At 35.2% G+C, this 27,546-nt stretch overlaps 2 protein-coding genes across 2 annotated transcripts in view; one reads left to right on the top strand and one right to left on the bottom strand.

Annotated features, from left to right (window-relative positions):
• The window catches only part of LOC123556311 (chromosome-associated kinesin KIF4-like), a 72,746-nt gene extending 65,709 nt beyond the window's left edge, over positions 1 to 7,037 (bottom strand). Inside the window, exon 1 of the mRNA XM_045346920.2 lies at positions 6,956 to 7,037. The gene's annotated coding sequence lies outside the window, so the exon portion shown is untranslated. The remainder of the gene's footprint in view (positions 1 to 6,955) is intronic.
• An 11,132-nt stretch (positions 7,038 to 18,169) lies between these two features.
• LOC123556310 (inhibitor of growth protein 1-like) lies at positions 18,170 to 26,608 on the top strand. The gene is made up of 4 exons (XM_045346916.2): positions 18,170 to 18,449; positions 18,833 to 19,048; positions 20,190 to 20,365; positions 23,117 to 26,608. Exons 1-4 carry the CDS (start codon positions 18,308 to 18,310, stop codon positions 23,381 to 23,383), a joined length of 801 nt encoding a protein of 266 aa, XP_045202851.1. The 5' UTR covers positions 18,170 to 18,307; the 3' UTR covers positions 23,384 to 26,608.
• Positions 26,609 to 27,546: the final 938 nt, after the last annotated feature.

Raw genomic sequence — 27,546 nt, 5'->3', positions numbered from 1 at the left:
GAGAAGAATATTTTATAAAAAAAAAAAATACATGTACAAAGATTCATTTTAAAACTTATTAAAAACCACAACAACATCATTTTGTTTTATTTTAAAACCACATTTCTATTTACGTCCACGAGGTCACGTACCCTATTTCACCGAACTAACAGAAACCTTTTTACCAAAAGAAATCGTTTTACTCAATGTATTTAAATTACTGCCTCTTTTTCATTATTTAAGATTTTTTAATTCTGTTTTTTGTTCTTTCTGGTCAAAAGTCCGAATTTTATGCCCATAGTATGTATTACTTATTTTCTCTTAGAAAGAAATCAGTAATTAAGATCGCGCTGTTTGAAATTTAACAAATGATTATATGAAAATTCGACCGTTTTCATACAAATTGGCTTACGTTTCCGTCGATATTTTATTAAAATCTTAGTAGAATTCAAATTGTATTACTTCTCAAGCGATGTTGAAAAACTGAAGGGATAATGTTAAAAAATGAATGCACTACTCGCGTTTTTTTGTGTACGTGTCGATAAACAAAAGTAACGGAGATACGATAGGTCGCACATGCTCTCGGAATGGAAAATTACCGGCATGACGTTTTGATATTGATTCGCGGGTAAATTCCAGTCAATCAAAGTAGCAACTGAACTATCTCAAAGTTTGTTGACGTTCAAGATGTAGTTTCTGAATTTCATTAAAGCTACGACGTAAAAACCACTCACCCGATCGGTCGAGTATACAGCGAGATCCACTCGTCCTATCCAGACTTTAACTCGCCAATGCGAGCGGGCGAGTGGAATTTTACACCCCTGGAGTTTAAAACTCAAGTCATGACATGGGACACCAGCATAATGACTTTGTGGCCAGTATGGATTAAACAAGAGCTGTCAGTGGACAGCGCGCTCGACTATTCTCAGTGCTTGATAGTATAATATAAGCAATGACTAAAAACTTTAACATCACAATAAGCATATTCTAAGTCGAAAAGGGGCCATAATTGGTCAAAATGCTTGACAGAGTTGCCTCCTCCTTTTTACAGACTGGGGTCATGATGGTAAGCAAGTATGCAAAATATGAAAGCAATATCTCAATGGACTTTGAAATATTTGGTGTTGTACGCAAACTTTAACATTAATTCTAAGTCGAAAAGGGGCCATAATTCAGTCAAAATGCTTGATAGAGTTGCTTCCTCCTTTTTACAGACTGGGGTCATGATAGTAAACAAGTATGCAAAATATGAAAGCAATATCTCAATGGACTTTGAAAATATTTGGGGTGGTATGCAAACTTTAACATTTATTCTAAGTCGAAAAGGGGCCATAATTCACTCAAAATGCTTGATAGAGTTACCTCCTCCTTTTTACAGACTGAGGTCATGATGGTAAAAAAGTATGCAAATATGAAAGCAATATCTCAATGGACTTTGAAAATATTTGGGGTGGTACGCAAACTTTAACATTTATTCTAAGTCAAAAAGGGGCCATAATTCAGTCAAAATGCTTGATAGATTTGCCTCCTCCTATTTACAGACTGGGGTCATGATGGTTAATAAGTATGCAAAATATGAAAGCAATATCTCAATGGACTTTGAAAATATTTGGGGTGGTACGCAAACTTTAACATTTATTCTAAGTCGAAAAAGGGCCATAATTCAGTCAAAATGCTTGATCTTGATAGAGTTGCCTCCTCCTTTTTACAGACTGGGGTCATGATGGTAAACAAGTATGCAAAATATGAAAGCAATATCTCAATGGACTTTGAAAATATTTGGGGTGGTACGCAAACTTTAACATTTGTGTGATGCCCACGCTCATGATAACGCCGACGCCGGGGCGAGTAGGATAGCTCCCCTATTCTTCGAAGAGTCGAGCTAATAAAATAAATGTAACTATTATGAAGAAGAGAAACCACCAGTAGCCAAGATATAATTATACAGTCTTTTAAATTTTTTCTTTCAATTTTTGAAAAAATCCCTGATAATTTCCTGATTTTTTCAAAATTTTCAAATTCCCTGAATTTTCCATGCAGGGATTTTTTTTTAGCCTTTTTCCGTGTTTTCCAGAGTCGGTGGCCACCCTGTTTAATTCAGTTCAGTTTAAGGTGTTTTACGCCTAGCGTAATTTACGGCAATTTATACTTAAATCAATGCTGTCAGTAAGAGTGTGAACTTTCAGCTTCATACCTCATGCAGTTTTAAAGTTATAATAAATTATACAGCTGAATGTGTCTCCATTGCACCCAAAAGAAGTTTGACAATTTAGTACATGAAAGTCTTTTCACTCTGTGTTTTATTTTTCCAAACAAGGTTTAATTTATATTAATTTGTTTTATCTCCATTGTGATGAAAACTTCAAGCTTATTGGAACCACTCTCGAGTCCGCTTCCTGGAAAAACCAGTACTGGTGTCATATGAGAAGTCATGGTTGTGACCCCAGTGGGACTCGAACCCACGGCACCTGGACTGAGCAGCCAACACCTTATCCGCTAGACCACAGCTTATGGTTTTAGCTTTAAATTTTTATGCCCCCGAAGGAAGGCATATTAGTTTTCAACTGTCCGTTAGTTAGTTAGTTCGATCGTCACAACGTTAACTTTTTGCATGAAGGCACTTTACTTGCGAACCACTGCACCCAGGACCTTCAAACTTCACACGCTGATAGTACTTATTGAGTATACCACCCCTACTGACTTTGGGGTCACCAGGTCAAAGGTCAAGGTCACAGGGGCCAACGTTAACTTTTTGCATGAAGGCACTTTACTCGCGAACCACTGCACCCAGGACCTTCAAACTTCACATGCTTATTGTACTTATTGAGTACACCACCCCTACTGACTTTGGGGTCACCAGGTCAAAGTCACAGGGGCCAACGTTAACTTTTTGCATGAAGGCACTTTACTCGCGAACCACTGCACCCAGGACCTTCAAACTTCACATGCTGATAGTACTTATTGAGGGGTCACCAGGCGGTCACACATTAAACCGGAATCCACCTAAAAACCGGAATACACTTTCCATAACCGGAATACACCTGTATTTTTTAAGTTGACGGTATTTTTGAAGGGTTTTTGATATAATTCAATCATATATATCATAAATAATTAACATACGAAAGGAAAATAAAATACGTTTACGCAAAATGATTTTATACGAGAATGAAGTTCGGCGACCGCGCAGGAAATTTCCATAACCGAAATACACCCGTATTTTATTAATAAATGGTATTTTTGTAGGGTTTATTGCAGAAATAATTCGTGTATAATATAAATAATAAGTTTACAAAAGGAAAATAAAATACTTTAACGCAAAACGATTTTATACGAGGTTTGGATTTGGCGCACGGGAAGTTTCCATAACATAAATGCACTCGTCCTTTTTTAAAAAATAAACAGTATTCTCTTAAATAAACACTTTTTATCATTTTACAATTTGAATTCTATAACGATTTTAATAAGATATCGACAGTAATGTAGGGAAAATTCTATAAAAACGGTCTAATTTTCACATAATTATTTGTAAAACTTCAAACAGCGCGATCTTAATTACTTATTTCTTTCTAAAAGTAAATAAATGATACATACTATGGCCATAAAATTCAGACTTTTGACCAGAAAGTACAAAGAACAGAATAAAAAAATTTAAATGAAAAAGCGCCAGCAATTTAAATAAATGGAGTAAAACGATTTTTGGCAAACAGATTTCTGTTAGTGTGGCATAATAGGTTACGTGACATCGTGAACGTAAATAGAAATGTGGTTTTAAATAAAGCAATATGATGTCGTTGCAGATTTAAATGCATCTTTGTACATGTATATTGTTGAAATGACACTTACTTTTAACATATTCTTCTTAAACAATAATGTAAATTCCTTGAGGGCAAATAGGTCATAGAGGTAGGATATCCGCTATTGTCGTTTGACACATTTACATGTCAGTTTATGCACATTCGCTTTTAATAACAAATTAAAGAAGCTGATATGGTTACACTATATTTCATAAAGGAATATTATATTATAGCATAAAAAGACTATTTTGAAATAATTTGAACCAAAAAATCGAAACTTGAAAGAAATTTACCCACCTAAGTTAAAATCTAACAAAATTATGGCGATTGTGGTTCATCCACGAGTGCGCAAATTTCCTGTGCACTCAACAAATTTGCAACCTCGTATAAAACGTTATGCGCATTTTAATTTCCTTTTGTTAATTAATTATTTATTTTAGATATGATTGAATTCTATCATAAACCCTAAAAATACGATTTATTTAAGAAATACGGGTGTACATTAGAGAATTTTAGGGCATGGAAATTCATTTACAAATACGCAAAATTTCCAGTGCCTTCGCCGATTTTCAATCATGTACAAAACGTAATGCGCAAAAGTATTTTAATTTCATTTTGAAAATTAATTATTTATGATATATATTTTTGAATTCAGTCATAAACCACTTCAAAAATAGCATTTGTTGAAGAAAATAAGGGTGTATTTTGGTTATGGTAATTTCCCGCGCGGTCGCCGAATTTCAATCTCTTATAAAATCGTTTTGCGTGAACGTATTTTATTTTCCTTTGGTATGTTGATTATTTATGATATATATGATTGAATTATATCAAAAAAACTTCAAAAATACCTTTAATTAAAAAAATACAGGTGTATTCCGGTTATAGAAAGTGTATTCCGGTGTATTCCGGTTTTTAGGCGGATTCCGGTTTAATGTGTGACCCGTCACCAGGTCAAAGGTCAAGGTCACAGGGGCCAACGTTAACTTTTTGCATGAAGGCACTTTACTCGCGAACCACATCACCCAGGACCTTCAAACTTTACATGCTGATAGTACTTTATGAGCAGTGATTTTTTTTTGCGCCGATTTGACTCCGAAATTCGGCGTCTTCCCAACTGACAAAAATGGTCAAAATTCCCAAAAAATGCTTAAAAATTTCCAAAAACGAGATGATTATTCCCAATTACATTGATTTCTTATGAAAGTTGAACTAAAACGATGCAAATAATCATAAAAATTCCGACTCTAATTATTGTTTATTCGCAGAATTTTGTTGCCAGCTCGAAGCGCATTGTTTACATAAAACGGGTCACGGCATAGTACGGCATTTAGTATGACTTTCATCACGGTCACTAAACGCTTTTTCATGCGTCAAATGAGTCAGAAAAAAAATGTTAGAAACTTACCTAAATTATCGAAAAAATGTTGCATAATTCCAAATATTATAATAAGAAAATAAAACTTAAACATGCCAACGGTACTCCGGACATTCGAACATCTTTTGGTAAAGTTAAAGAGAAATTAAATTCAAATCAAACATCAGAAAAGCAAAGTGATCTGTCCAAGAAATCCGAGTCCCCACAAAATGACCCTCAGAAATCAACAGAAGCTCATGGTGACCCTAAGCTATCTGAGCCATCAGATCCTGTGACATCAGAAAATAACCTGTCTGTCCTGTCTGTTCAACCTCAGTGCATATTTGAATGAAATAAATTTACCTTAAAATAAAACTTTTTAAAATGATAATAATTTCTTTATTAAGGTTTATTAATTTTTCCCAATTTTGAAGTTTATTGCGCTAAAAATTCCCAATTGAAAAGGCATGGGCTGTTGCAAAAAAAAGTAAAAAAATCACTGATGAGTACACCAACCCTACTGACTTTGGGGTCACCAGGTCAAAGGTCAAGGTCCTGTGGGGGCATTTGTCACCATTAGTGACAGCTCTTGTTTTTAAATGTAGTTTGAACACTGCATATGCTAATGCTATGCAAAACTTTTTTTCATAAATAAAATCTTATAGGAGAGATCGCCGTGACGTCACGCGTTAACATCTTTTTATCTGGTGGTTGGCAAAACAAATGATTTTAACACCGTTTGCGTATTGAATCAGAATTTTTAATTTTTAATAACTTTTTTGCTCATTTATGGATTTTCAAAATTCAAAAAGATTTGAAATACTAACAATCTTCATATTTTTGTATCCAAATATCTTTTTACAATCAATAACCGTTTTAAATGACATATAATTTTAAAAGCGGCGTAGTGATTTTCACAACCTTTAGAAAAACAGTGTAAGCTAAGCGTTCATAATTAATCCATTTTATTTCGAAATAACAATTAAAAGTAATCAATAAATTGCTTGTTTTATAACCTTTCCATTGATCAAAAAATTATTTATGTAATTTGTGTTTTAAGAAAGTTTAGACCGTTAGAAAAACATCACTGTTTACAAAAAACATGGACGGTCGGCTTCTGCCCACCCGATCACTGTCTTATCAGTTCTAAAAATAGAATTTGTATACAAACACGATCTCTCCTATTCAAACCAACATTTCCAGTGTTTTCTTTTTGGCTTTTTCATAACAACCCGAGGTTTCTATAAGGGAAAATAAATCATGATAAACACCAAAAAGGGGAAATCCATATCATTTGATTTTCATGATATCGGGCAAACTACCAGTTTGCAAGAACTAATGCCAAGTGACAGAATTCATGAAGGAAAGACTGCTGGAAATTGAAATGTTAAAAGATGCAGAGGAATGTCATTGTACAGACTTAGATGGCAAATTGAAGCAATCTAAGCTTTTGAAAGGTGACTGATGTTTTTTTCTGTTTCATTAAGATTTGCAAACCTTGTTTATAATTTTAGAATTACCCCAATGGGCCTATAAGTCACCCTTAAATTGGCTTAATCTCTAGAAAAACGTAGGTCCTTACCCCTTGAAAACCCCTAACAGGCTTGTCTCTAGAACCAGATTCTAGAGGTACGAAATTTAAGTGACACTTCTTAATTAACACAGGAAAAACAACATTCTCTGTCAATATAAACATAAATAAAATTAAAACAAATATATGTATAAACTAAAATGGTTCGAAACTTTTTGGTACGAAACATACATGGTATAAAATGCTTCGATAATTCGGCTTTTCACTAAACACAAGACTATGCTTAATTAACTTAACCTGCTATGGAATACTTTTAAAGGTAAAATTTTACTTAAAAGAACGGACTCTATGCACATTTGTTAATTCTGTTGACGTTTCCTCTAATCCATAACTCAAAATATGGCGGTAATAACAGAGAACCAATAGGAGGAGCTAAATGAAATATACCAACAAGAAAAAGAATTACCAGAAAGAACCATCCAGATTTGTTAAGAACACTTTTATATTCTTTGGAATAGTTAGTTTAAATGTATGGAAATAAATTGCATTCTAATATGAAATTAGGTTCTACCTTACAGTAGAGACAGAGCACCCTTGAAAAATTGAGTGTCCCATAAAAAGAAGCGATTTTAGTGCAGACAACTGCAGGTTTTACATATCTGTTTATGGAAGTTTATCAACAAACTTACTCCCATTAATGATAATAAAAAATCCTGAATGCATTATTAGTATGTTATGAATCTGAGACTGCATGAATTTTAAATCTCGATGTGTGATTACTTAGCAAATGTTCTATAAATGAAGTAGTACGTTATAGCAGCAATATGAATAACTTTTGTAAATCATATTCATCACAATTGTTCGGGGCTTATAATATTTTTTTTTATTTGTCAAAAGTAGGTTACAGCAGATAGAATATAGTATAAGAAATATTCTATATGTAGGTAATTACATACTGAGTTATTTGAAAACGTTTGTCTTATATAGAACTTGTATAAAGCCCTGACCCTTGCCATGTTAGATTTCTTTAATTCGAACAGTACTATGGAGATTACAAGATGTTTACCGAAAAATACTGACCAATAGGTGTAAAAACAGCACAGATCTTGATCAGACTGCACTGTAGTGCAGGCTAATCAAGATCTACACTAGTCTCAATAGCAGAAACCAATTGTGTTAAACAAAACAAGGGTCAAAGCAATACCATAGTATAATAAGTGGTATCGAGCTACATAAAGGGAAATAATTCCTACAAGTATAATAAGCTAATCAAAACACAGTTAATACATACTTCTTATAACCTTAATAAAGAACAAAAATAAAAGATACCAGATCGGCATGAGAGGCTATGCAAAAAAGCATGAGAGAAAAAAAGGGGTGGGGGGTGGGGGCGAAGAAGGGACAGAAACAAAGTAGGGGTTGGTGGTGCAGCACTGGGGAGATTTCGAAATGAGCTGTACAAAAAAAAAATCAGTTGTCTAATGAAAGCAGAGATAGACAATCACTCCATTTTACATTGAATTTGTTTAATTTGTTTTCTTTCTTAGCATTAAAATGTTCAAGTTTCAATAGCATTTCCATTTGTGTTTTGAAAAACTGAAAGCTTGGAAATATGTTTCTAGTTCGACATTGATATATAGTAAATTTCGCATTTAGTAATATGTTCATTAATGCAATGCTAAATTTTTCGTTACCTAGAATAATATCTGTCTTTGACCATTCAGTGGAAATATTCGAACAAGTTTCGTTTATCCATCTTTTGACCTCAGTCCAGTATAAGTTACTATAATGGCAATCATAAAATAAATGTTGTAAAGTTTCAGTTTCTGTATTTCAGAAAGAACATAATGAATCATTTCTTAAACCCATTTTTTGGAGAGAGTAATTTGTTGCAATGATTCTATGATTCAGTCTGAATTGAAACCACTTATAATACTGATAAATTAACATAAATAATAATCATAGAAACCAGTAACTAATTGTAGAAGCTTCGATCAAGCTTAGATGATTAAAACAGAAAAAAGTGTAGACTCCACAGGTCGCTCAACACGACAAAAACGAAAATGTTGCAGGATCGGTTTAATTGAGCCTGTTCAAGGACGGTAGTGGAAATGCATGCTACCGACCACGCCCTCTAGCCCCGGGTTGAGCAGAATTCAACATATACACATGCTACAAGTACAAAAATCAATTTAAAAACATCTACGGATGAAATCTCATTAACCATTTAGTTGATAAAAGGTTTGTATAATTTCGGGTGAATGATTGGAAACAAAGACTTGACATAGATGTTTTATGTTATTTTGATTTTGTAATCCAAGGGAGAATCCAGTGTATATCGGAGCTTCCGGAGTCCTAGGATCCTAGATACTGACACTTGCAGCCATTTTTGTTAAATTACGTTCTATTTGGAGGGAGCCATGGAATCAAATTTCGGCCCAAAACACTGTCATGGTATACCTCTAGTATGGGAGAATGACAAACAACAATTTACGTGTATATTTAACTTTTCAAAATTCAAAAAAGTGTTTAAAAAAATTATTTACCAGAATTTTACACAGAGAAGTCTACTTAAACGAACTATTTTGTGTGACCTTACTACGCATGCGTAGTAAATATTCGTCTTGTTCTGCTGTGAAACTCACGCGTGTGAGTCCAGGCATGAATAAAGAAAACGACGATTTTCAGGACAGTCAGCAAGATTCTACTTTTAATTATAGTGGTGAAGGGTTAGATAATAGTAGTGTCATCGCCGCGCTAGGTCGTTTTGATGCTAGCTTAACCAGACTTGAAAGAAAGTCTCCTGAAATTTCTACCTCGTGCGGTGAAAGTAGCTTCACGATCGCCATATTGATAGAGTTCCACCACCATTTCCGGATGATTCTTGTCGTCCAAGGACGTACATCTCGCCAACCCAGGCCGATCATGATAAGCCATACCAGGCCACTGCTTATCCCTTCCGTCCTGACTACCCAGTAGACACCACAGAAGGGCCTGAATATAGTAAGATTCAGGAGGAGTATAAATGTATAAGAGACTCCGTCAGTAAAATTGTTCTACCGGCAAGCTTGAAGGTGCATGATAGCCGTACAGGTGTGAAAAGGGAAGATCAAAAATCTTTGAATATTATTTCTAATTGTGCTTGGTATACAGAAACAGTTCTTAAACTTTTGAGTCAGTCTAAATCTGATGAACCTTTAGATATTAATCCAATTCTTACCACATTGACTGCTAATGTTAAATACTTGCAGACAGAATATGCATGTTTACTAACACGTGGGAATTTTGGTGACAGTACAGCTCAGTTATTTCGATCTCTGCAAACACATACTTCGGATCCAGATCAGTCTAGTTTGAACAATTTGAGAATAGCCGCGGAACTGTGTAGTACCTCCAACCGCTACGACAGTAAAGACTCGCGTGGAAGAGAGGTCGCGGGCCTGCGCAGGGACGCAGAGATGATGATATATTTTCAGGTTTTCAAGGCTCGCGTTTCAGAACACCACGTCTAAAGCCATTCTCCGAGCATACTGACCGTGACGATAAGTAATTATGAAACAAACTTTATTTGAAAATTTACAAAAATGGAATGATATTGGTACTCCATCAAAAATTTTAGACTGGATTTCTAACGGTGTAAAGTTTCCCTTTTCTGAGAAGATAAAACCTTTTGAATATTCTAATAAATGTTTCACTGTTAAAGAAGAAGCGTTTCTGTCGTCTGAAATTAACAATTTGTTACTTTTGGGACATATTGATGTTTGTGATGAAAAGCCGCACTACATTTCTCCAATTACTTGTGTTCCTAAGAAAAATGGTAAACTTCGTTTGGTTACTGACCTACGTATTATCAATGAAAAATGTAAAGCGCCAAGCTTCAAAAGTGAAGATATTAGCACTGTTATTTCTTTAGTGAAACCGTCAGATTATATTATAACTGCTGATCTTAAAAATGGATTTTTTTCATATACCTGTGCGCGTAGATTACCAGAATTACCTTGAATTCAGTTTTCAAAATATATATTACAAGTGGACTGTCCTACCTTTTGGACATTCGTGTAGTCCATATTTTTTCAATAAAGTTTTGAGACCAATTGTCGCGTTCTTACGTTCTAAGGGCCTTCGAATTGTTGTTTATGTTGATGATCTTATATTATTAGCAAGTTTGACTGACATTGAAAAACATAAATGTTTATTTTTACAAACATTAAAGGATTTAGGTCCGTCCGTCCGTCCGTTTAGGTTGGACTTTGAATGTTGAAAAGTCATCATTAGAACCTTCTTTGGTGAAGAAATATTTTGGTTATATTATTAATAACGGGTGATAAGACAGTGATTAAAATTTCCAAAGAAAGGATTAGGAAATTAAAAAGAGATATTAAGAAAGTTCTTTGAAAAAGTCAGGCTTCGGCCCGTGCGTTAGCTCGAATTGCTGGACAGAGTGTGTCCATGTGTAAATGTATATTCCCCGCGAAATTATCATTTCGCAACTTATACAGACTGATTTCGTTAAAGAAACATTGGAGCGGAATTTTAATCATTGATCAATACTCTAGTGCAGACTTGCAATGGTGGTTTGATTCAGTCACGCATTGGAATGCGCGTATAGTTGTTGAAAAGAATATTGAAGCACAATTGGTAACAGACGCGTCAAGTACAGGATGGGGAGGTTGGATACAGGATATCCAAGCACAAGGATTCTGGAACGACAGAATAAGTCGGTCAAGTTCCAACTTCCGAGAGTTGTTCGCGGTTTTAATGGCGATATTATCTTTCAAGGAAAAAGATTCGCGGGAAACACATTCAGATTCTGTCCGACAACATTACAACTGTGGCTTTTATAAACGGCATGGGGGTTCAATAACATCGTTAGACCAAATAGCCAGAACGATACATTTGGAAGCTATGGAGTACAACATTCATATATCCGCACTGTATATTTCGGGTCGCAAAAATTGGAAAGCTGATTACCTTTCCAGGATCGATTCAAAATACGAATGGAAGCTTCACCCAGCGTTGTTCAAAATGTTAGATCACATGTGGGGTCCTCACAACATAGATCGATTTGCGTCGATAACTTCAACACAATTACCCCGTTACAATTCAATGTATTACGATCCGTTGACAACAGGGATAAATGCCTTCGCACAGTTGGATTGGGAACAGGCCAACAACTTTGTAAACGCACCGTTTTCGTTAATACCAAAAGTTCTAGAAACACTCAATCAACAAAATGCGACAGCCACGATTATCGCTCCGTTGTGGCCTGCACAACCGTTGTTTAAGGACCTGATAAAGATGTCCATCGACCACCCCGTAGAACTTCCGTTAACAAACAGGACAGTTATAGCCGTAGGGGCGAACTCGGAACCTCTGAAAAACATTCGATGGCGAATATATGCCTGGAGAATACGTGGACAACGAGACTCAGGTGTTTCGGTTGGTCACCGCGCGCAGCTCATCAGACTGTGTATAGTTTGGCTGAAAGCACTAAATCTACTTACAATCATTATGTTAAACGATATGTCTGTTTTTGTGATAGTGCAAAATCAGTATGTTCTGACAGTACTAATACTGCAACTTTAGCTGATTTTTTATGTTACATTGCGGATTATTCTGACCGCCCAGAGTCTTCACTCAGAATTGCCCTAGCTGCTATTAACTTGTTTCGCGCCCGCTTAGCTCAGTAGGTAGAGCGTCGGTCTACGGATCGCGGGGTCGTGAGTTCGATCCTCGGGCGGGGCGTATGTTCTCCGTGACTATTTGATGAACGACATTGTGTCTGAAATCATTAGTCCTCCACCTCTGATTCATGTGGGGAAGTTGGCAGTTACTTGCGGAGAACAGGTTTGTACTGGTACAGAATCCAGGAACACTGGTTAGGTTAACTGCCCGCCGTTACATGACTGAAATACTGTTGAAAAACGGCGTTAAACCCAAAACAAACAAACAAACAAAAATTAACTTGTTTTTTTTTCAAACACTAGGTAAACAGTCTCCTGAATCAGATCCTGATATTCAAAGGCTTGTTACTGAGCTCATCAAAACTTCTACAAAAAAGCCTATGACACGAATAAACCTATGCCTATGTATACAGTCATTCATTCAGTTGTGTCTATGAAATCAAATGAGGAATTGTCATTGAAAGATTTACGTTTAAAGGCTATTACGTTATTAGCTCGTGTTACTATGACAAGGCTGTCTGATATTGCGCCAAAAGGTTAAGTGTTTGATCCAGATAAGAACTTGTTGAATTCAGTGCTTATGTCTTGTGAAGATACTCAGTTTGAAGAAGACGGCTCTATGACAGTGAATTTCTGGGCTATAAAAATGACACTAACAGCCAAGGATTTGCGTGAATATTCCACCTTCAAGTGATTCTTTTTGTGACCCAGTACAGTGTTTACGGATTTATATAAGTAGCACCGATCAATTTCAATCACAGAACTACAAACCGCTATTTTTATCATTGAATGCACCTTATAAGGCAATATCTGCGGATACTGTGGCTGGTATATTGAGTGACAGTATTAGTTAGCAGGATTATCTGGTCAAGGTTACACAGCTAGATCATTTCGACCAACAGGCGCTACAAATGATATCACCATTGGAACTTTACCAGAGACTGTCATGAAAATTGGGCACTGGAAAACAAAAGAGGTGTTCCTTATTCAGTATGTTTATGGGCGTGTTGATGAATCGTACACCTTAAGATTGTTACAAACTGAATGAATGTAAATGTCAGTTCATTAACTGTATTGCTTCGATTATGAATCAACAGTTCAGTAACTATAGATGTGATTTGAATTATATTTATTGAAGTGAAGGTACCACTATGTAAATATGTCCGTTAATCTCTAAAATGCAGCACAAAATAAGGTGAGATTTAACGTTACTTTGTTAAAAGTCTAGTTAAACGAACTATTTTGTGTGACCTTACTACGCATGCGTAGTAAATATTCGTCTTGTTCTGCTGTGAAAAATTTATAAAGGAACTATTAATATGGATTTACCACTGAATACTTGGGATTAGGATACAAAAGACCTGGGCTCACCGTATTGCAGTGGGATAGAGACAAGCAGCAGCACAAAATAAGTTGAGATTTAACGTTACTTTGTTAAAAGAACACTGTTCGCTGAAATTCGTGAAAATCCTGTTTAATTTACCAAACTCCGTAACAGACTAGTTTTTTGTCACGAGTTTTGGCTTTATTTCTAGATGGCGGTAGGAACGTTTCGAATTCTATTGCTTAATTTCATGGTCAACAGTTTTCTCTATGTTAGATTCTGGTCAATGATGATTATTTATTTATTTATTTATTTATTTATGTAACAGACTGAAAATACTTCAGCCCTGACCGGGAATCGAACTCGGGACCTCTCACACCTAAGGCGGACACTCTACCACGTCGCTATAAAAGCTAGCTCAGTAGCAATGAAGTATACGTGCACCCTTATACTCTACCCTACTACATTTATTTATTTATTTATTTTTGTTGAGATAATTGCACTATAAATGAAAGTCTGGTAAGGGTAGAAGAGCAACATATGCTTCTCCACACCTTTATATTTGAACCCCAACATCTTTATTCAAAAGTCACAGACAGTACTAAACACAAGAACTTGACATTGAAACAATAAGATTAAAAATACACTGGGTAAACTGAAACATCAATGATTCATAATATTATTACAACTAGCTAGTATTTTCAAAATTCTTGACAGGTACAATAAATATCAAAACTGGTTAAAAAATAGAAAATACAAAACGTAAAATAGAAGAAGTGAAAACTCCACAGGTCGCTCAACACGACAAAAACGAAAATGTTGCAGGCTCGGTTTGATTGAGCCTGTTCATGGGCGGTAGTGGAAATGTATGCTACCGTCCACGCCCTCTAGCCCCGGGGTGAGCAGAATTCAACATTTACACATGCTACAAGCACAAAAATAATTTACAGACATCGGCAGATGTGTTCATACGGCGGTGCACATGGAACCTTCAATGATACACTTGCATGTAATTCCATGAAAAGCGGCGTATTGTCCCCAGTTAAAATAATGGGTTTGCCCTAAACGAGAAAACAATGGGGAGAACTAAACAAACTGCATTTAGAAAGAGGATCTGAGGTTATGGAGCCTGCATATTACAGGAACTGCCAAAAGACAAAATTAAAAAGCGGGCACCATATCCAAGGTGTGATTATACAATACCCAAAGCTATGAACGCGGGAGTATTAGAACCACCCAGGCCAAAATGATCAAGTTGAGAAACTAAACAGTACCAATAACACAACATAAAAGTCGTGCTGAACGATCTGAGAAGATCGAAATATAACAGCCCTGATTGAAGGTACGGGGAGACTTTTACGGCCGCCACACAGCACAAACAACGCTGCTGTGATAATAAAATAGAAAAAATGGAAACTCCACAGGTCGCTCAACACGACAAAAACAAAAATGTTGCAAGCTATTTATGACAATATTATACATACCAAAATTTATGACAAGAGGGATGATTTTAACTTCAGTATTGTAAATTTTTTCCCATTTGGATGGGGATGTACCTCAGGCTACATCTTATGGGGTATATATTTCTCAGTTAATTCGGTTTGCCAGAGCGTGTAGTCATGTCAAGCATTTCAATGAACGTAATCTATATATTACATGTAAACTTCTTCAGCAAGGCTACCGTTATTACAAATTGCGTAAATATTTTGCTAAATTTTACTATCGTTATTCTGATTTAGTTTTAAAATTCAATAGTAATTTAAAGACACTTCTGCGAGAAGGTATTTCTAAACCCGTTTTTTATGGGGATGTGGTTTACAAACTTCGTAAGATCTTGGGTCATGGTAATTTTCCAAATGTATTTGGTAAAATTATAAAACGTTTTATTAAAAGAGGTTACGACCCAACTGTTTTGAGACATACCGCATGTTTAGTGTTCAACCCGTTTACAGTTGGACACTACGCTTCCCTCTTTGATTGTGTCTGACGGAAGAGGGAGAGGACTCTATGATAAGCAGTTTTTAAATCCCACCAGGACTGAACTGTTTTGATATCTGTCTTCTGGCCTGTTTCGTCGGGCCCTTAAGGGTGATTCTCTTGTTGCTCTGTCTTCTGAAAAGGCATTGAGTACATACGTTTTTGGTTCTAAAGGTTTGCTTTTTATATTTTTATACACGAGCATTTTTGTGTTTTACATGGCATGCCTTTTTGTTTCCATTACGTGTGTTAAAGATTCGCCTGGAGGGGATTACTTTTATTTACACTGTCCCGTGTCTTTGGAACATGGTGGGGGTAAGAGTGAGGTTGGGTGCGCACCATAAACCGGTTTAAGCTCCCCAGTGGTGTTTTTGCCACTGACCGTTCCAAGGCGGTGCCCCACTGTGTTCCTTTGTTTGTTCGTTTTGTCCTCTTGTGTAGGCTTTATGTGTGTGCGCATGTATGTATGTGTGTTCCTTTGTTTGTTCGTTTTGTCCTCGCGTGTTGGCTTTGTGTGTGTGCACGTGTATGTGTATGTGTGTGTGTTTGTGGTGTGCACGTCTGCGAGCTGTAGGTTTCGTTTTGGGGAGGCTGCGATTTTGGTATGTGGCAATCCCTGTTTGATATTTGTCTTCGTTTTTGATTGAGCCTGTTCATGGACGGTAGTGGAAAATGCATGCTACCGTCCACACCCTCTAGCCCCGGGTTGGGCAGAACTCAACATTTACACGTGCTACAAGTACACAAATAATTTACAGACATCGGCAGATGTGTTCATAAGGCGGTGCACATGGAACTTTCAATGATACACTTGCATGTAATTCCATGAAAAGCGGCATATTGTCCCCAGTTAAAATAATGGGTTTGCCCTAAACGAGAAAACAATGAGCAGAACTAAACAAACTGGAATTTAGAAAAAGGATCTGAGGTTATGGAGCATGCATATCACAGGAACTGCCAAAAGACAAAATTAAAAAGCAGACACCATATCCAATTTTGCAAGGGGTGATTATACAATACCCAAAGCTATGAAAGCAGGAGTATTAAAACCACCCAGGCCGAAATGTTCGAGCTGAGAAACTAAACAGTACCAATAACACGACATAAAAGTCGTGCTAAACGATCTGAGAAGATCGAAATATAACAGCCCGGATTGAAGTCTTTGTTGATCATGTTGGTGTTAAATGAGTACACAGATCTATACGTATTTTACAAAATAAATTTAGTTTTGGCCGCGTGACGTAATACTTTTCACATTAGAATTTGTGTAATTACCGTTTTGTCTACAAAAGAAATAAATTTGGCGCTTTTTCTAATCAAAACGGATTTACACTATTATTCGACATCCAAAAACCAAGCGGAATATACTATTCTTAACATTTCTTTCAGGTTTACTTTACTTACTTTTTGATCAACCAATTCAATAACAATATTTTTCTTTACTTCAGATAGGAGGTATGCCATCTCTCTAAAGAAATCAGAGCATGGTAATCAGATGTTTCATTAAAATTTCGAAATACTTCTTCAAATAATAATCTCTGCGTTGTAATTTCATTTTATCTCTTTTTTAAAATTTAATTTAATTCATTGATGGGTTGTTACGAAACTTTCAGCAACATTTACGTGCAAATAATTTGCTAAATTTCTATTTAAAAAGTTTTTTTACAACGAGGAAAAATCGTGTTTGGCCATAAAATCCGAACATAGGACATTTATACTATACTTACCATACGTATTCCAGAAGGATAAAATAGTTAATTTTGAATAATTGGTAAAAACTGGAACAAATTCAAAGGTTTTTAGCAAAGTTCCACAACACAGGGACAGTATATCTAAACGAATTCTTACCAAACTTTGTCGATTTCTATGAACAGACTCAATCAAACCGAGTCTGCTATTATTCTTCTTGGTTGTATTCTTTGCTTCCAACGGATCTTTTTACAGATTTTATTATATTCTCTTGGGGGGTATCTGCGAAGTATTTGAGTATGGAATTCTTTTTGTTCCAAATTTGACAAAACAGGGGGGAAATAATACTCAATAATTGAAAAAAAACCCAAGTCTTTAGCCATTGTTCTCCTGCGTTTAATGTGCAAACTATGTTGATTAACTTTAACAAGAGATCGTTGTAAGCTGAAGAGATGGCATCATGGACAAATCTTAAAGCTTGTTCTTGAATTCGAAGATTCTCACTTTTTTTGCGTTCACAACAATAATGCCAGCTGAAGTTGAAGTTTGTATTTTTAAGTACGAGAAATGGATAATCAGTTCGTTTATTCAGATTCTTACTTGCAACCTTTATATTTGAAGACTTGATTCTTTGAAAAATCGATTTCTTCCCTAATGTAATTGCTTGGAATATATCAGGGTTTGTCTGCATACAGTTGAAATTAAACCACTCTAAAACATTGTCAACCACTGTCCAGAGAAAAATGTAATATATACTTTCTGGTAGTTATTGACATTGAGGTCCCTATGCAGTTTCTTAATTTGTGTAAACAATTTATGCCGTTTTCAATACACAAACTCCAAACGAGGCTTGTATTCAACTGAACGGCGAGGGAAAACATTCCGTGTGTTGAAAAATACACTAATTTCATATTCTTTTTACTGCGTATCTAATGGAACATTTATCTTGCAGATGATAGGATTAAATCTTTGAACATGTCTATTTTAAATCAAGCAGCCGTAGAAGCTCTTTGCTCGGCAACATACTTAGAAAATTATCTTGAAACTATGGACAACCTGCCAGATGATTTGCAACGTATTGTGACTCAACTCCGCGAACTGGACATACAGTGCAGAAGTAAGTCTTCGATGTTTTTTTTAACTTATATTTTAACGTCGCCGCTTCTGTTTTGTTTGATTGACGTCGAGTTGAAAATTATCTTATTTCGAAACTTGTTTATGCCCTTGCTGAATTTGCCGAACCCCTGTGATTTGGTAAATATCACATTTATTGCCGACGATACATTTATAACACATTGTTATAATCAAAATATCCAAGCGGAGTTTTAATAATGATGCATATTTGAAGAAGAGTCCAATTATTTCCGCGGAGATCAAAAGAAATATTTTTGTGCTAAAAATAGAGTTAGCGTTGTACACAACAAGTCACGTGTTTTGCATGTCACGTGATTTCTAATTATAGTATTGTTGTGAGCTATTTTGTTTACTTTTAATATATAGGTTTATTACAAGATACTGAGCAGCACAAAGAAGTTTATTTGAAAGAGGAAGGTGGACCTGCAAAGAAAAAAGCATTTATTGCAATACAAAGGACACTTGTTAAGTGTCAAGAGATTGGAGATGAAAAACTTCACCTTTTATCTCTGATACATGAATTTATAGAGAACCGACATCGACAGCTTGACCAAGACAGAGAAAATCTAGGAATTCTGTTTGGTAAGTTAGAACTGGAAACTGCTTTGTTTTTGAAAAGTTAAAAACAATAAGAATTGGTACGAGTGCAAATTAGTATCACACTATAAGAAAAGTAAATATATACTTAAACTGTGACTGAGGATCTACTGCTTAACCCTCAACCTCAATGGTAGTACTTGGCAACATCAGGTGTGGACATCTACGCCAAGGTGACTTTACAGGTGTGTTGTGTGAACTCAGTGACTCAGTTGTGAGTGCTCGCTTTGAATGCGGGAGGCTTTGGCTTAAATCGCTGGCTGCATTATACTTAAGACCTAAAAAAAGGTTGACATTTCCTTGGCAGGCAGTAAACAGTTGTACTAGGAGGTATAGTACCTGTTTATAGATTGTCGCACAAGAGCTTTTTAGGTCAATTTTTTTTATTTAATTATACTGTGCGACTTCCTGTTTCTTGATTATGTGTGACTTCTAATAAAGCATAAACCTTTACAGCCTGAATATTAATCTACCTTCCTTGTTATATCAAACCTCGTGCAAGGATGTAAACAGTTGGCATGTCAAGACACTAAGGATGTTGAAAGAAAATTAACAACCTTAGTAAAATCGTTGTTAGTTAAAAACAGTCTGGTAGAAGGATTAAGGTTAGAGGTGTTTGATATTTATCTGAGAGTAGGAAAGCACAAAATTTCAGGTGGGAGGTTGCTCCAGTAAAAATTAGTATTGTGAGACCTGAATATTTGTAGTGATCTGTAGAATAAATATGTTAAATCAATATTTTTCATGGGGGACTAATTATCTTTCAACTTTTTGGTGTTGTCACGCAAGGAAATTAATCTCAAAAGAAATTGATCAGAAGTATCACTATGACTTCCGATGAGGGAGTTTGATCCCTAGGTAAGGTGAATGGGCACACATTTACTGTACAGTATCTGTAGTCATTTCTTCTGCACCTATAACTCATCCATGTAAGAAATACTCTTTATTCAGTTGTTTAGTATAAATGGGAACAAGTTATTTACTACCATGAAATTCAAATGACCGTCAGACGGTTGGATATGTTATATTTGAATTTTGTGTTGAATAAAGCATTAAGCCTACAAAACAAACAGATATTTCAGTGAACCTATCACATTTGAAGTTTTGATATATTTGACTATTTTAGATCCTACCTCAACTTCATCGCGGGAGCATGAGCGGGAGGAGTTTACACCACAACCGCCAGTTGTTAACAATATAAAGGTGAACAAGCAAGAGGAACGTATTGTAGAACAAAGAATTATTACTACAAGCAAGAGGCAGAGGAGGCAGAAAAATCATGACACGCTTATAAAAGAGGAGGTATTTAACGTAACTGTAACAATTATCACCAGTGAAGGCCGAGATGTTGCCTACAGTTTCATAGAGACATATGTTTAGAATAACTCATACCACAGTCCTTCATGCTACAAACTCTTAATGAGGGAAAACATACATATGATTCAGAATTCAAGAAAACTAACAAGGAAGTCTTTTTAAACATGGAAAAAACTCAGAAGCAGGTCTAAAGTTAAATCTGTATTTTTTAGCTTGACTATACAGAATATATGGAAAGCTATCCTTCTCTGCTAGGCATCTGCATCTGTGTTAGCATCAGTTGTGCGTCCACACCTTGTTTTAAGTTTTGATGCACTTTGGTCCAAATTGAAACAATTATTCCACATCATCACCCACATAATTGCACAAGGGCCATAACTCTGGCACGAACATATTTTATGAGTTATGTCCCCAGGTTTACTTAGAATTTCAGGTTAGAGTTGTGAAGCTCTTTTGCTCTATATCAGTAATATTCAGGGTTGCCACTTACCTTGAAATAGCAACCCCAGCTGATTTTTAAACTTATTCAAATTCCAGAAACAACCTGACAGTTATTTAGAGCTCTTCATGAGCTTTACAGAACACTTTTCCTTTTTAAAATATCTTTAAAAATAAAAAAGTTATGACCATTTGAAATTTGAAAAATAACGCGTAATTTTAGAATTTTTCCACTATATAAAATACAGCTGAACATGTCGCGTTCGCGGCACCGAGAAGTGAATTTTCTCCGTTGCCATAATAGAAAAATGGTCATATCTTTTTTAGTTTTTAAGATATCTTCATGAAATTTGGAATAGTTACAGATCTAACCCTGTAGCATTAAATGCTTTATTTAAAATCATAATATATGTGAATAAGAAGTTGAAAAGTCAGGGAAAAATGATCTTTTTTCAAGGTCAGTGAATTGTCAGGGAAATCTTGATAATATTCAGTGAAAAATGAAATTTTAGAAAAGTCAGGGAAAAATGAAATTCTGGGTCGATGTTTAAAATGTTCAGTACCTATGGCAGTCTTCAAGCAATATTTATAAGTATTTCCAAACACATTTTGGTGTAATTGTGTATAAACATAATTTAAATGAGTTTGAATCAATTTTGTTTTTAGCTCACCTGAGCAATGCTCAGGTGAGTTATTGTGATCGCTTGATGTCCGTCAACATTTAGCTTGTGAATGCAATAGAGGCTGTATTTTTCAACTGATCTTCATGAAATTTGGTCAGAATGATGACATTGATGAAATCTAGGCCAGTTTGAAAATGGGTCATCTGGGATCAAAAACTAGGTCACTAGGTCAAATCAAAGAAAAACCTTGTGTATGCGATAGAGGCTGTATTTTTCAACTGATCTTCATGAAATTTTGGCAGAATTATAACCTTGATCAAATCTAGGCAAAGTTTGAAAATGAGTCATCTGGGTGATAAACTAGGTCACTAAGCCAAATTAAATAAAAAACCTTGTGTATGCCATAGAGGCTGTATTTTTCAATTGATCTTCATAACATTTGGTCAGAATGATTGCATTGATAAAATCTAGGTCGAGATTGAATATGGGTCATCTGGGGTCAAAAAGTAGGTCACTAGGACAAATCAAAGATAAACCTTGTGTATGCGATAGAGGCTATAGTTTTCAAATGATCTTCATGAAATTTTGTCGGAATGATTGCATTGATGAAATCTAGGCCAGTTTGAAATTGGGTTCAAAAAGTAGGTCACTAGGTCAAATCAAAGAAAAACCTTGTGTATGCGATAGAGGCTGTATTTTTTAATTGATCTTCATGAAATTAAATCAAAATAATTGACGTCGAGTTTGAATATGGGTCATCTGGTGTCAAAAAGTAGGTCACTAGGTCAAATCAAAGAAAAACCTTGTGTATGTGATAGAGGCTATATTTTTCAATTGATCTTCATGAAATTTAGTCAGAATGATTGTCTTGATGAATCTAGTTCAAGTTTGAATATGGGTCATCTGGGTCAAAAAACTAGGTCACTAGGTCATATCAAAGAAAATACTTGTTTAAACTCAAGAGACAACATTTTTGGTCCAATCCAAATGAAAATTGGCCAGAATATTTCAATTATAAATTATTTGTTTCCATGAACTTTAGGTCAAATAATTATGTTTATACTGATATGGTGTGTTTCTCAGGTGAGCGACCTAGGGCCATCTTGGCCTTCTTCTATGTTAATTTTTGGAATTTTGAAGACTGAAAGGCTTTGCAACCATTGCCTCGGAAGCCTAAATATTAAATGGTGGATTAGACGGCTGTAGGGGTGGAGGAGGCAGAAAAAAATATGGTGGTATTGGTCAGTGAAAAGTATGGTTTTGTCAGGGAATTTCATTTTCTCGAATGAGTGGCAACCCAGATATTAAATAGTGCATTTGATTCAATATTAAAATAGTTGTTCAACATTAGTTTTACATATACGTATATCTTCCATGAATTATGAACCTTCCCATCATTATATACCTATAATATTATCTATACATGTATCTTACAAAGGTGGCAAGATTATGATTGGGAGCTTAGAATTCTGGTACAGTGGACATGTGGTGGCCTCCTTGGTCAAGTAATTAAGGCAGGGAATAGGCTGCGAATGCCTTGGCCATAGCCAGGTGTCCACTTGGGTCCAAACTAATATGTGGGGTCTTCTTGCCAGTGGCCAAAAATTGTGTTGGTCAGGTGTGATGTATATCAAAACAATATGTTTATATTAAAATGATATTTCAAACTTTTCAGGAAGAGAAAATTCCAAAGAAAAAGAAAAAAAGGAAGACAAAGAAGGATAAAGAACAATCTCCTATTGACCCGCCTATTGACCCTGATGAGCCGCTGTATTGTCTATGTCAACAAGTATCATACGGTGAAATGATTGGTTGTGACAATGACGCTTGTGCAATAGAATGGTTTCATTTTAACTGTGTAGGACTTACTAGTAAGCCAAAAGGAAAATGGTTTTGTCCAAAGTGTCGAGGAGATACCTGTAAAGTAATGAGAAAAATGTAACTACACATCTCCCAGTATTTAGGACAGATGAGAAGTATGGCAGATGCTCTAAATATCTAAAGAAATAGATAGAATAAAGCAGGATCATCTCTGATACAGCAGTTATTCAATATTGGATCTGTGATTATTTTACTATTTTTACATTCAGTATATGAGCATGAATGTGAAATTTTTAAAAGAATTTTCTCATGCATATGTTCTCATTTACAATGTACATCCTTGTGTGCTACAGAATAGGCAGAGAAATGAATTATATTTATTAGAACAACCTAGTCCTCAAATTGAACCCCTGACACAGGGCTCGAGCTAGGGAGCGACTTGAGCGAAATAGTCGCTTTGTAGCTCCCCACTTCGCTCTAATCTAACATCAAAGCGAAATTCAAGTCGCCCGATTTTTTTATTGACACACCTCCAGTTATCCGCTATCGGCCTGTTGACACTTGACTGGAATACACGAAAGCATAATTTAAGCTCCGCCTACTTCAGATTACGGAGAAGTGCAAAGGTGACACTTGTTTTGTTAACTGACTGTTGATAAACAAAGCAGTAGGGATTTATATTACATAAGCTTACACATTCTTTTTTGACCTTTAGAAAGTATCTTACCGTGACCAGCTCGAGTAATTTCCTCAAATCCACTTAATTTTACTCGTATTTTTCAAAACCCAAACTTTAGAAACATAATATTATCACTGACACTTTCTGTGAATAAAATAACCTAACTGAAATTTACGCAAATTTTTGACACCTGCCATCAGAAACTGGGTTAAACCAGTTTGACAACTGTTTCTTTTAATGTGTGCCGACACCAGCATATCAAAGAGACACCAGCAGATCAAAGAAGACGTGTATTCTTTGTGATGTCATAGTGATGTCACTGCTATTGACATGTATTTAATTCATACTGTACACTTGTTATTTAAAGTCACTGACTTAGGGGGCTTGATTTATTTTTTGCTGATATGGAATTTACTTTTTTTTTTAAATTCTTTTCATATTTAAAGGGTTTTCTTGGTTTGGGCAAGCATTGCAAGGGTGAAAAAAAACTTGAATTTGCAGTTTAAGCACATTAGATTCACAAGGTTTAAAAATGATAAGAAAACAAAATCACTGACATTTTCAGTGAATTTGTTATTTACTTTAAATTAATAAACAAAGACAGGAAATAATAAAAATAGTAACTTATATTAAGCATAATTAGTTCCTTTTTCAACTTGCATGTCATGGTTCTTAAATCTTTCCCATTTTCCCTAAAATCTCGCCACTTCTCCCTAAAATCTCTCCACTTCTCCCTAATTTTAGCTGAGGGAGAAGTGACTTCTCCCTAAAATCTTAGCCTAGCTTAAGCCCTGCAGTGACATCTCATGCTGCAAACACTACCATTTAGTTTCTAAGGCGGTGGGGGATGTATAGACAATACTGGAAATGAAGTTGATAACTAGTTGATGTACAGTGATTATGGTGAAAGTTAGAGCAATATATTATATACAAGTATTTCTACTTACTTTGGTTCGAAAGAATAAAAAATTGAAATTAATGATTTAATCAAAAAAAATAACGGACACCTTAACTGCTAAATATTAGGTTCTGACACAAGCGGGAAGCATCTTTTGTGTGCAACAGGTTACAGAATTTACTTTAGTACTGTTACATATTGTTGTGTTCTTTTTATTGAACTTTTGATCTTTTACAGTAAGGAGAAAAACATTGCAGTGACTTTTTTGCCAAACTGCAGATTAACTTATGATTATTTGAATTGTGCATTAAAAAATTGATGTGAATTTTTTAGCTGTCATATAAAATGAAATCAGATGGAAAGAAATTCAAGCAATTTACATTGTGGCAGAAGAATTATAACTTGTATTAAAGTTATTTACAATATATGTAAATGATATTATTTATGTTTATTGTTGAATTCTTGTATCTATGGAAGTATTGTTATGATTACCTCCCTTTAAATACAATCTTTTAAAATAAAGAACTGTGTATATACAGAAGAGAAATGTAAGTAACGAAGGAGTTGTTCAGTTGATATTGAAAACTCTTAAACTAGAGATTTGACAATTTGTAGGTAATATTTTTTTTATATGATAGGAACTGGAGATTTGTGATGTACTCCTACAGTATAAAATTGAGTACAGTATTTACAGTTTCAAGGGGGTCTTTAAGGAGTGTATTCAATGAAAAACAGTCCAAGCATTTAAGACAGCATGTAATAATTCTGTCTGCCCATATATGGGGAGATATATTGATTTTGTCTTGTCTCACTCTGTCTGCCCATATATGGGGAGACATATTGATTTTGTCTTGTCTCACTCTGTCTGCCCATATATGGGGAGACATATTGATTTTGTCTTGTCTCACTCTGTCTGCCCATATATGGGGAGATATATTGATTTTGTCTTGTCTCACTCTGTCTGCCCATATATGGGGAGATATATTGATTTTGTCTTGTCTCTGTCTGCCCATATATGGGGAGATATATTGATTTTGTCTTGTCTCACTCTGTCTGTCACAAACGTTTGTCAGGCTGACTCCTCTGAAATTACTGGAAGGATTTCAACCAAACTTCGTAGGGATGACCAGTACACATGTATCATGGCTAATTTTGCACATTGTTATACCTTATTAATATCTAGATAAGGCAGTTTTGAATCAGATGATCCATATAATAAGTACTAGTAAAAGAATAAGAAAACGAGGAACTGTAGGAAACTGTATAGAAGCTTTTTATGTAAGTAATCTAGTATAAATCCTGTATTATTTTTTTAGAGTGCAGGCATTGGAACTAAAAATACAAACTTTCTATTTGAGCTGAAATTCATTTTGATGCATTTGCAATGAAAGAAAACAATTGAAAAAACCTTTTATCACAAAAATGTCCTTGTGATATAGCTGGATGTTGCTAATCAATTCACCATTATTTAGCTGTATGGGGAGACGTGTGCTTTTACTATAAGCAATCTCAAATTGATTGGTTTAAACAATATTTATTGACATAATTGCAATTGTTACAATTTTACAAATATCAACATAGAACAGGAAGCTCTCTCCCTTCCAAGTATATCACTGTAGACTTTTGCTGAAGTAGAGGTTTTGCATTGATAAAAGAATAATGTCAAGGGTGTGTGGGAAATACAGAGTCAGTTTAACTTGTGACAATATGCAACTACACATACTGGATATCTAAGTCTCTGAACTGTTGAATAAAATATACAAAGGGAATTGTCTGTTTCTTTTCTCTCAGAATTTTTAAGAAAGACAATAGGTGTCTTATTTTAATAGAGAATAAATGAATAGCAGGATTTTATTAAGTACCTGGTATGTAAATATTGAAAGGAGATAAAACCTTCTACTGTAATGATATAGCCAATTCTAAATCATCTGGATCTTGGAACTAGGAAGATGGGCTTTGCACAAAATCCTTAATATTTTACTTTAAAAGCTTTTCTGAGTATTTTTCAAAAGATGGTACATTGCCACTTTTAGGGGCTGTTAGAGTTAAAAATAGAGGAGCATCGAAATGACTTAACTTGAACTGCTTGATGATTCTTCATCAAACTTGGTCTGTGGCATCATTGTAAGGTCTTCTCTCAAATTTATTCAAATAGAGGCACTTGGCCCCTTTAAGTGGTTGCTATTAACTTTTAAATTACTTCTCATGAACTGCTTGATGGATCTTCACCAAACTTGGTCAATAGCATCATTATTCTCCCAAATGTTTTAAGTGGGGCCGCATGGTCCCCTTTAGAGGCAGCTAAAGTTAAAAATAGAATTACCTTTTAACAACTTCTAATTAACCACTTGATGGATCTTCATAAAACTTGGTCTTAGTATCATCATAATGGTCTTCTTCCAAATTTATTCAAATGGGTGTATTTGGCCTCTTTTAAGTGGTGGCTTGAGCTAAAAGTAGAAAAAACCTTCTAAACTTCTCATGAACCACTAGATGGATCTTTATCAAACTTGTTCTGTAGCATCATTTAAAGGTCTTCCCACAATAAAAGTAAATGAAGGCATTTGGCACTGGGCTGCCAGAGCTAAAAGTGGGAAAAAATGAAACAATTTCGTTACATGAACCGCTTGATGGATCTTCATCAAACTTGGACTGTAGTATCATTGTATGGTTCTTTCAAATTTGTTTAAATGGGGACTTTTTCCCT

The sequence above is a fragment of the Mercenaria mercenaria genome, chromosome 5 (assembly GCF_021730395.1).
Source record: "Mercenaria mercenaria strain notata chromosome 5, MADL_Memer_1, whole genome shotgun sequence".
Classification (NCBI taxonomy): domain Eukaryota; kingdom Metazoa; phylum Mollusca; class Bivalvia; order Venerida; family Veneridae; genus Mercenaria; species Mercenaria mercenaria.
This window is presented reverse-complemented; position numbering and strand designations above follow the sequence as displayed.

Coding starts and splice junctions, on each gene's coding strand:
- LOC123556310 (XM_045346916.2), top strand. CDS start 18,308: ATGTCTATTTTAAATCAAGCAGCCGTAGAAGCTCTTTGCTCGGCAACA. Junction 18,450..18,832: donor ACTGGACATACAGTGCAGAA/GTAAGTCTTCGA, acceptor TTTAATATATAG/GTTTATTACAAGATACTGAG. Junction 20,366..23,116: donor ACACGCTTATAAAAGAGGAG/GTATTTAACGTA, acceptor CAAACTTTTCAG/GAAGAGAAAATTCCAAAGAA.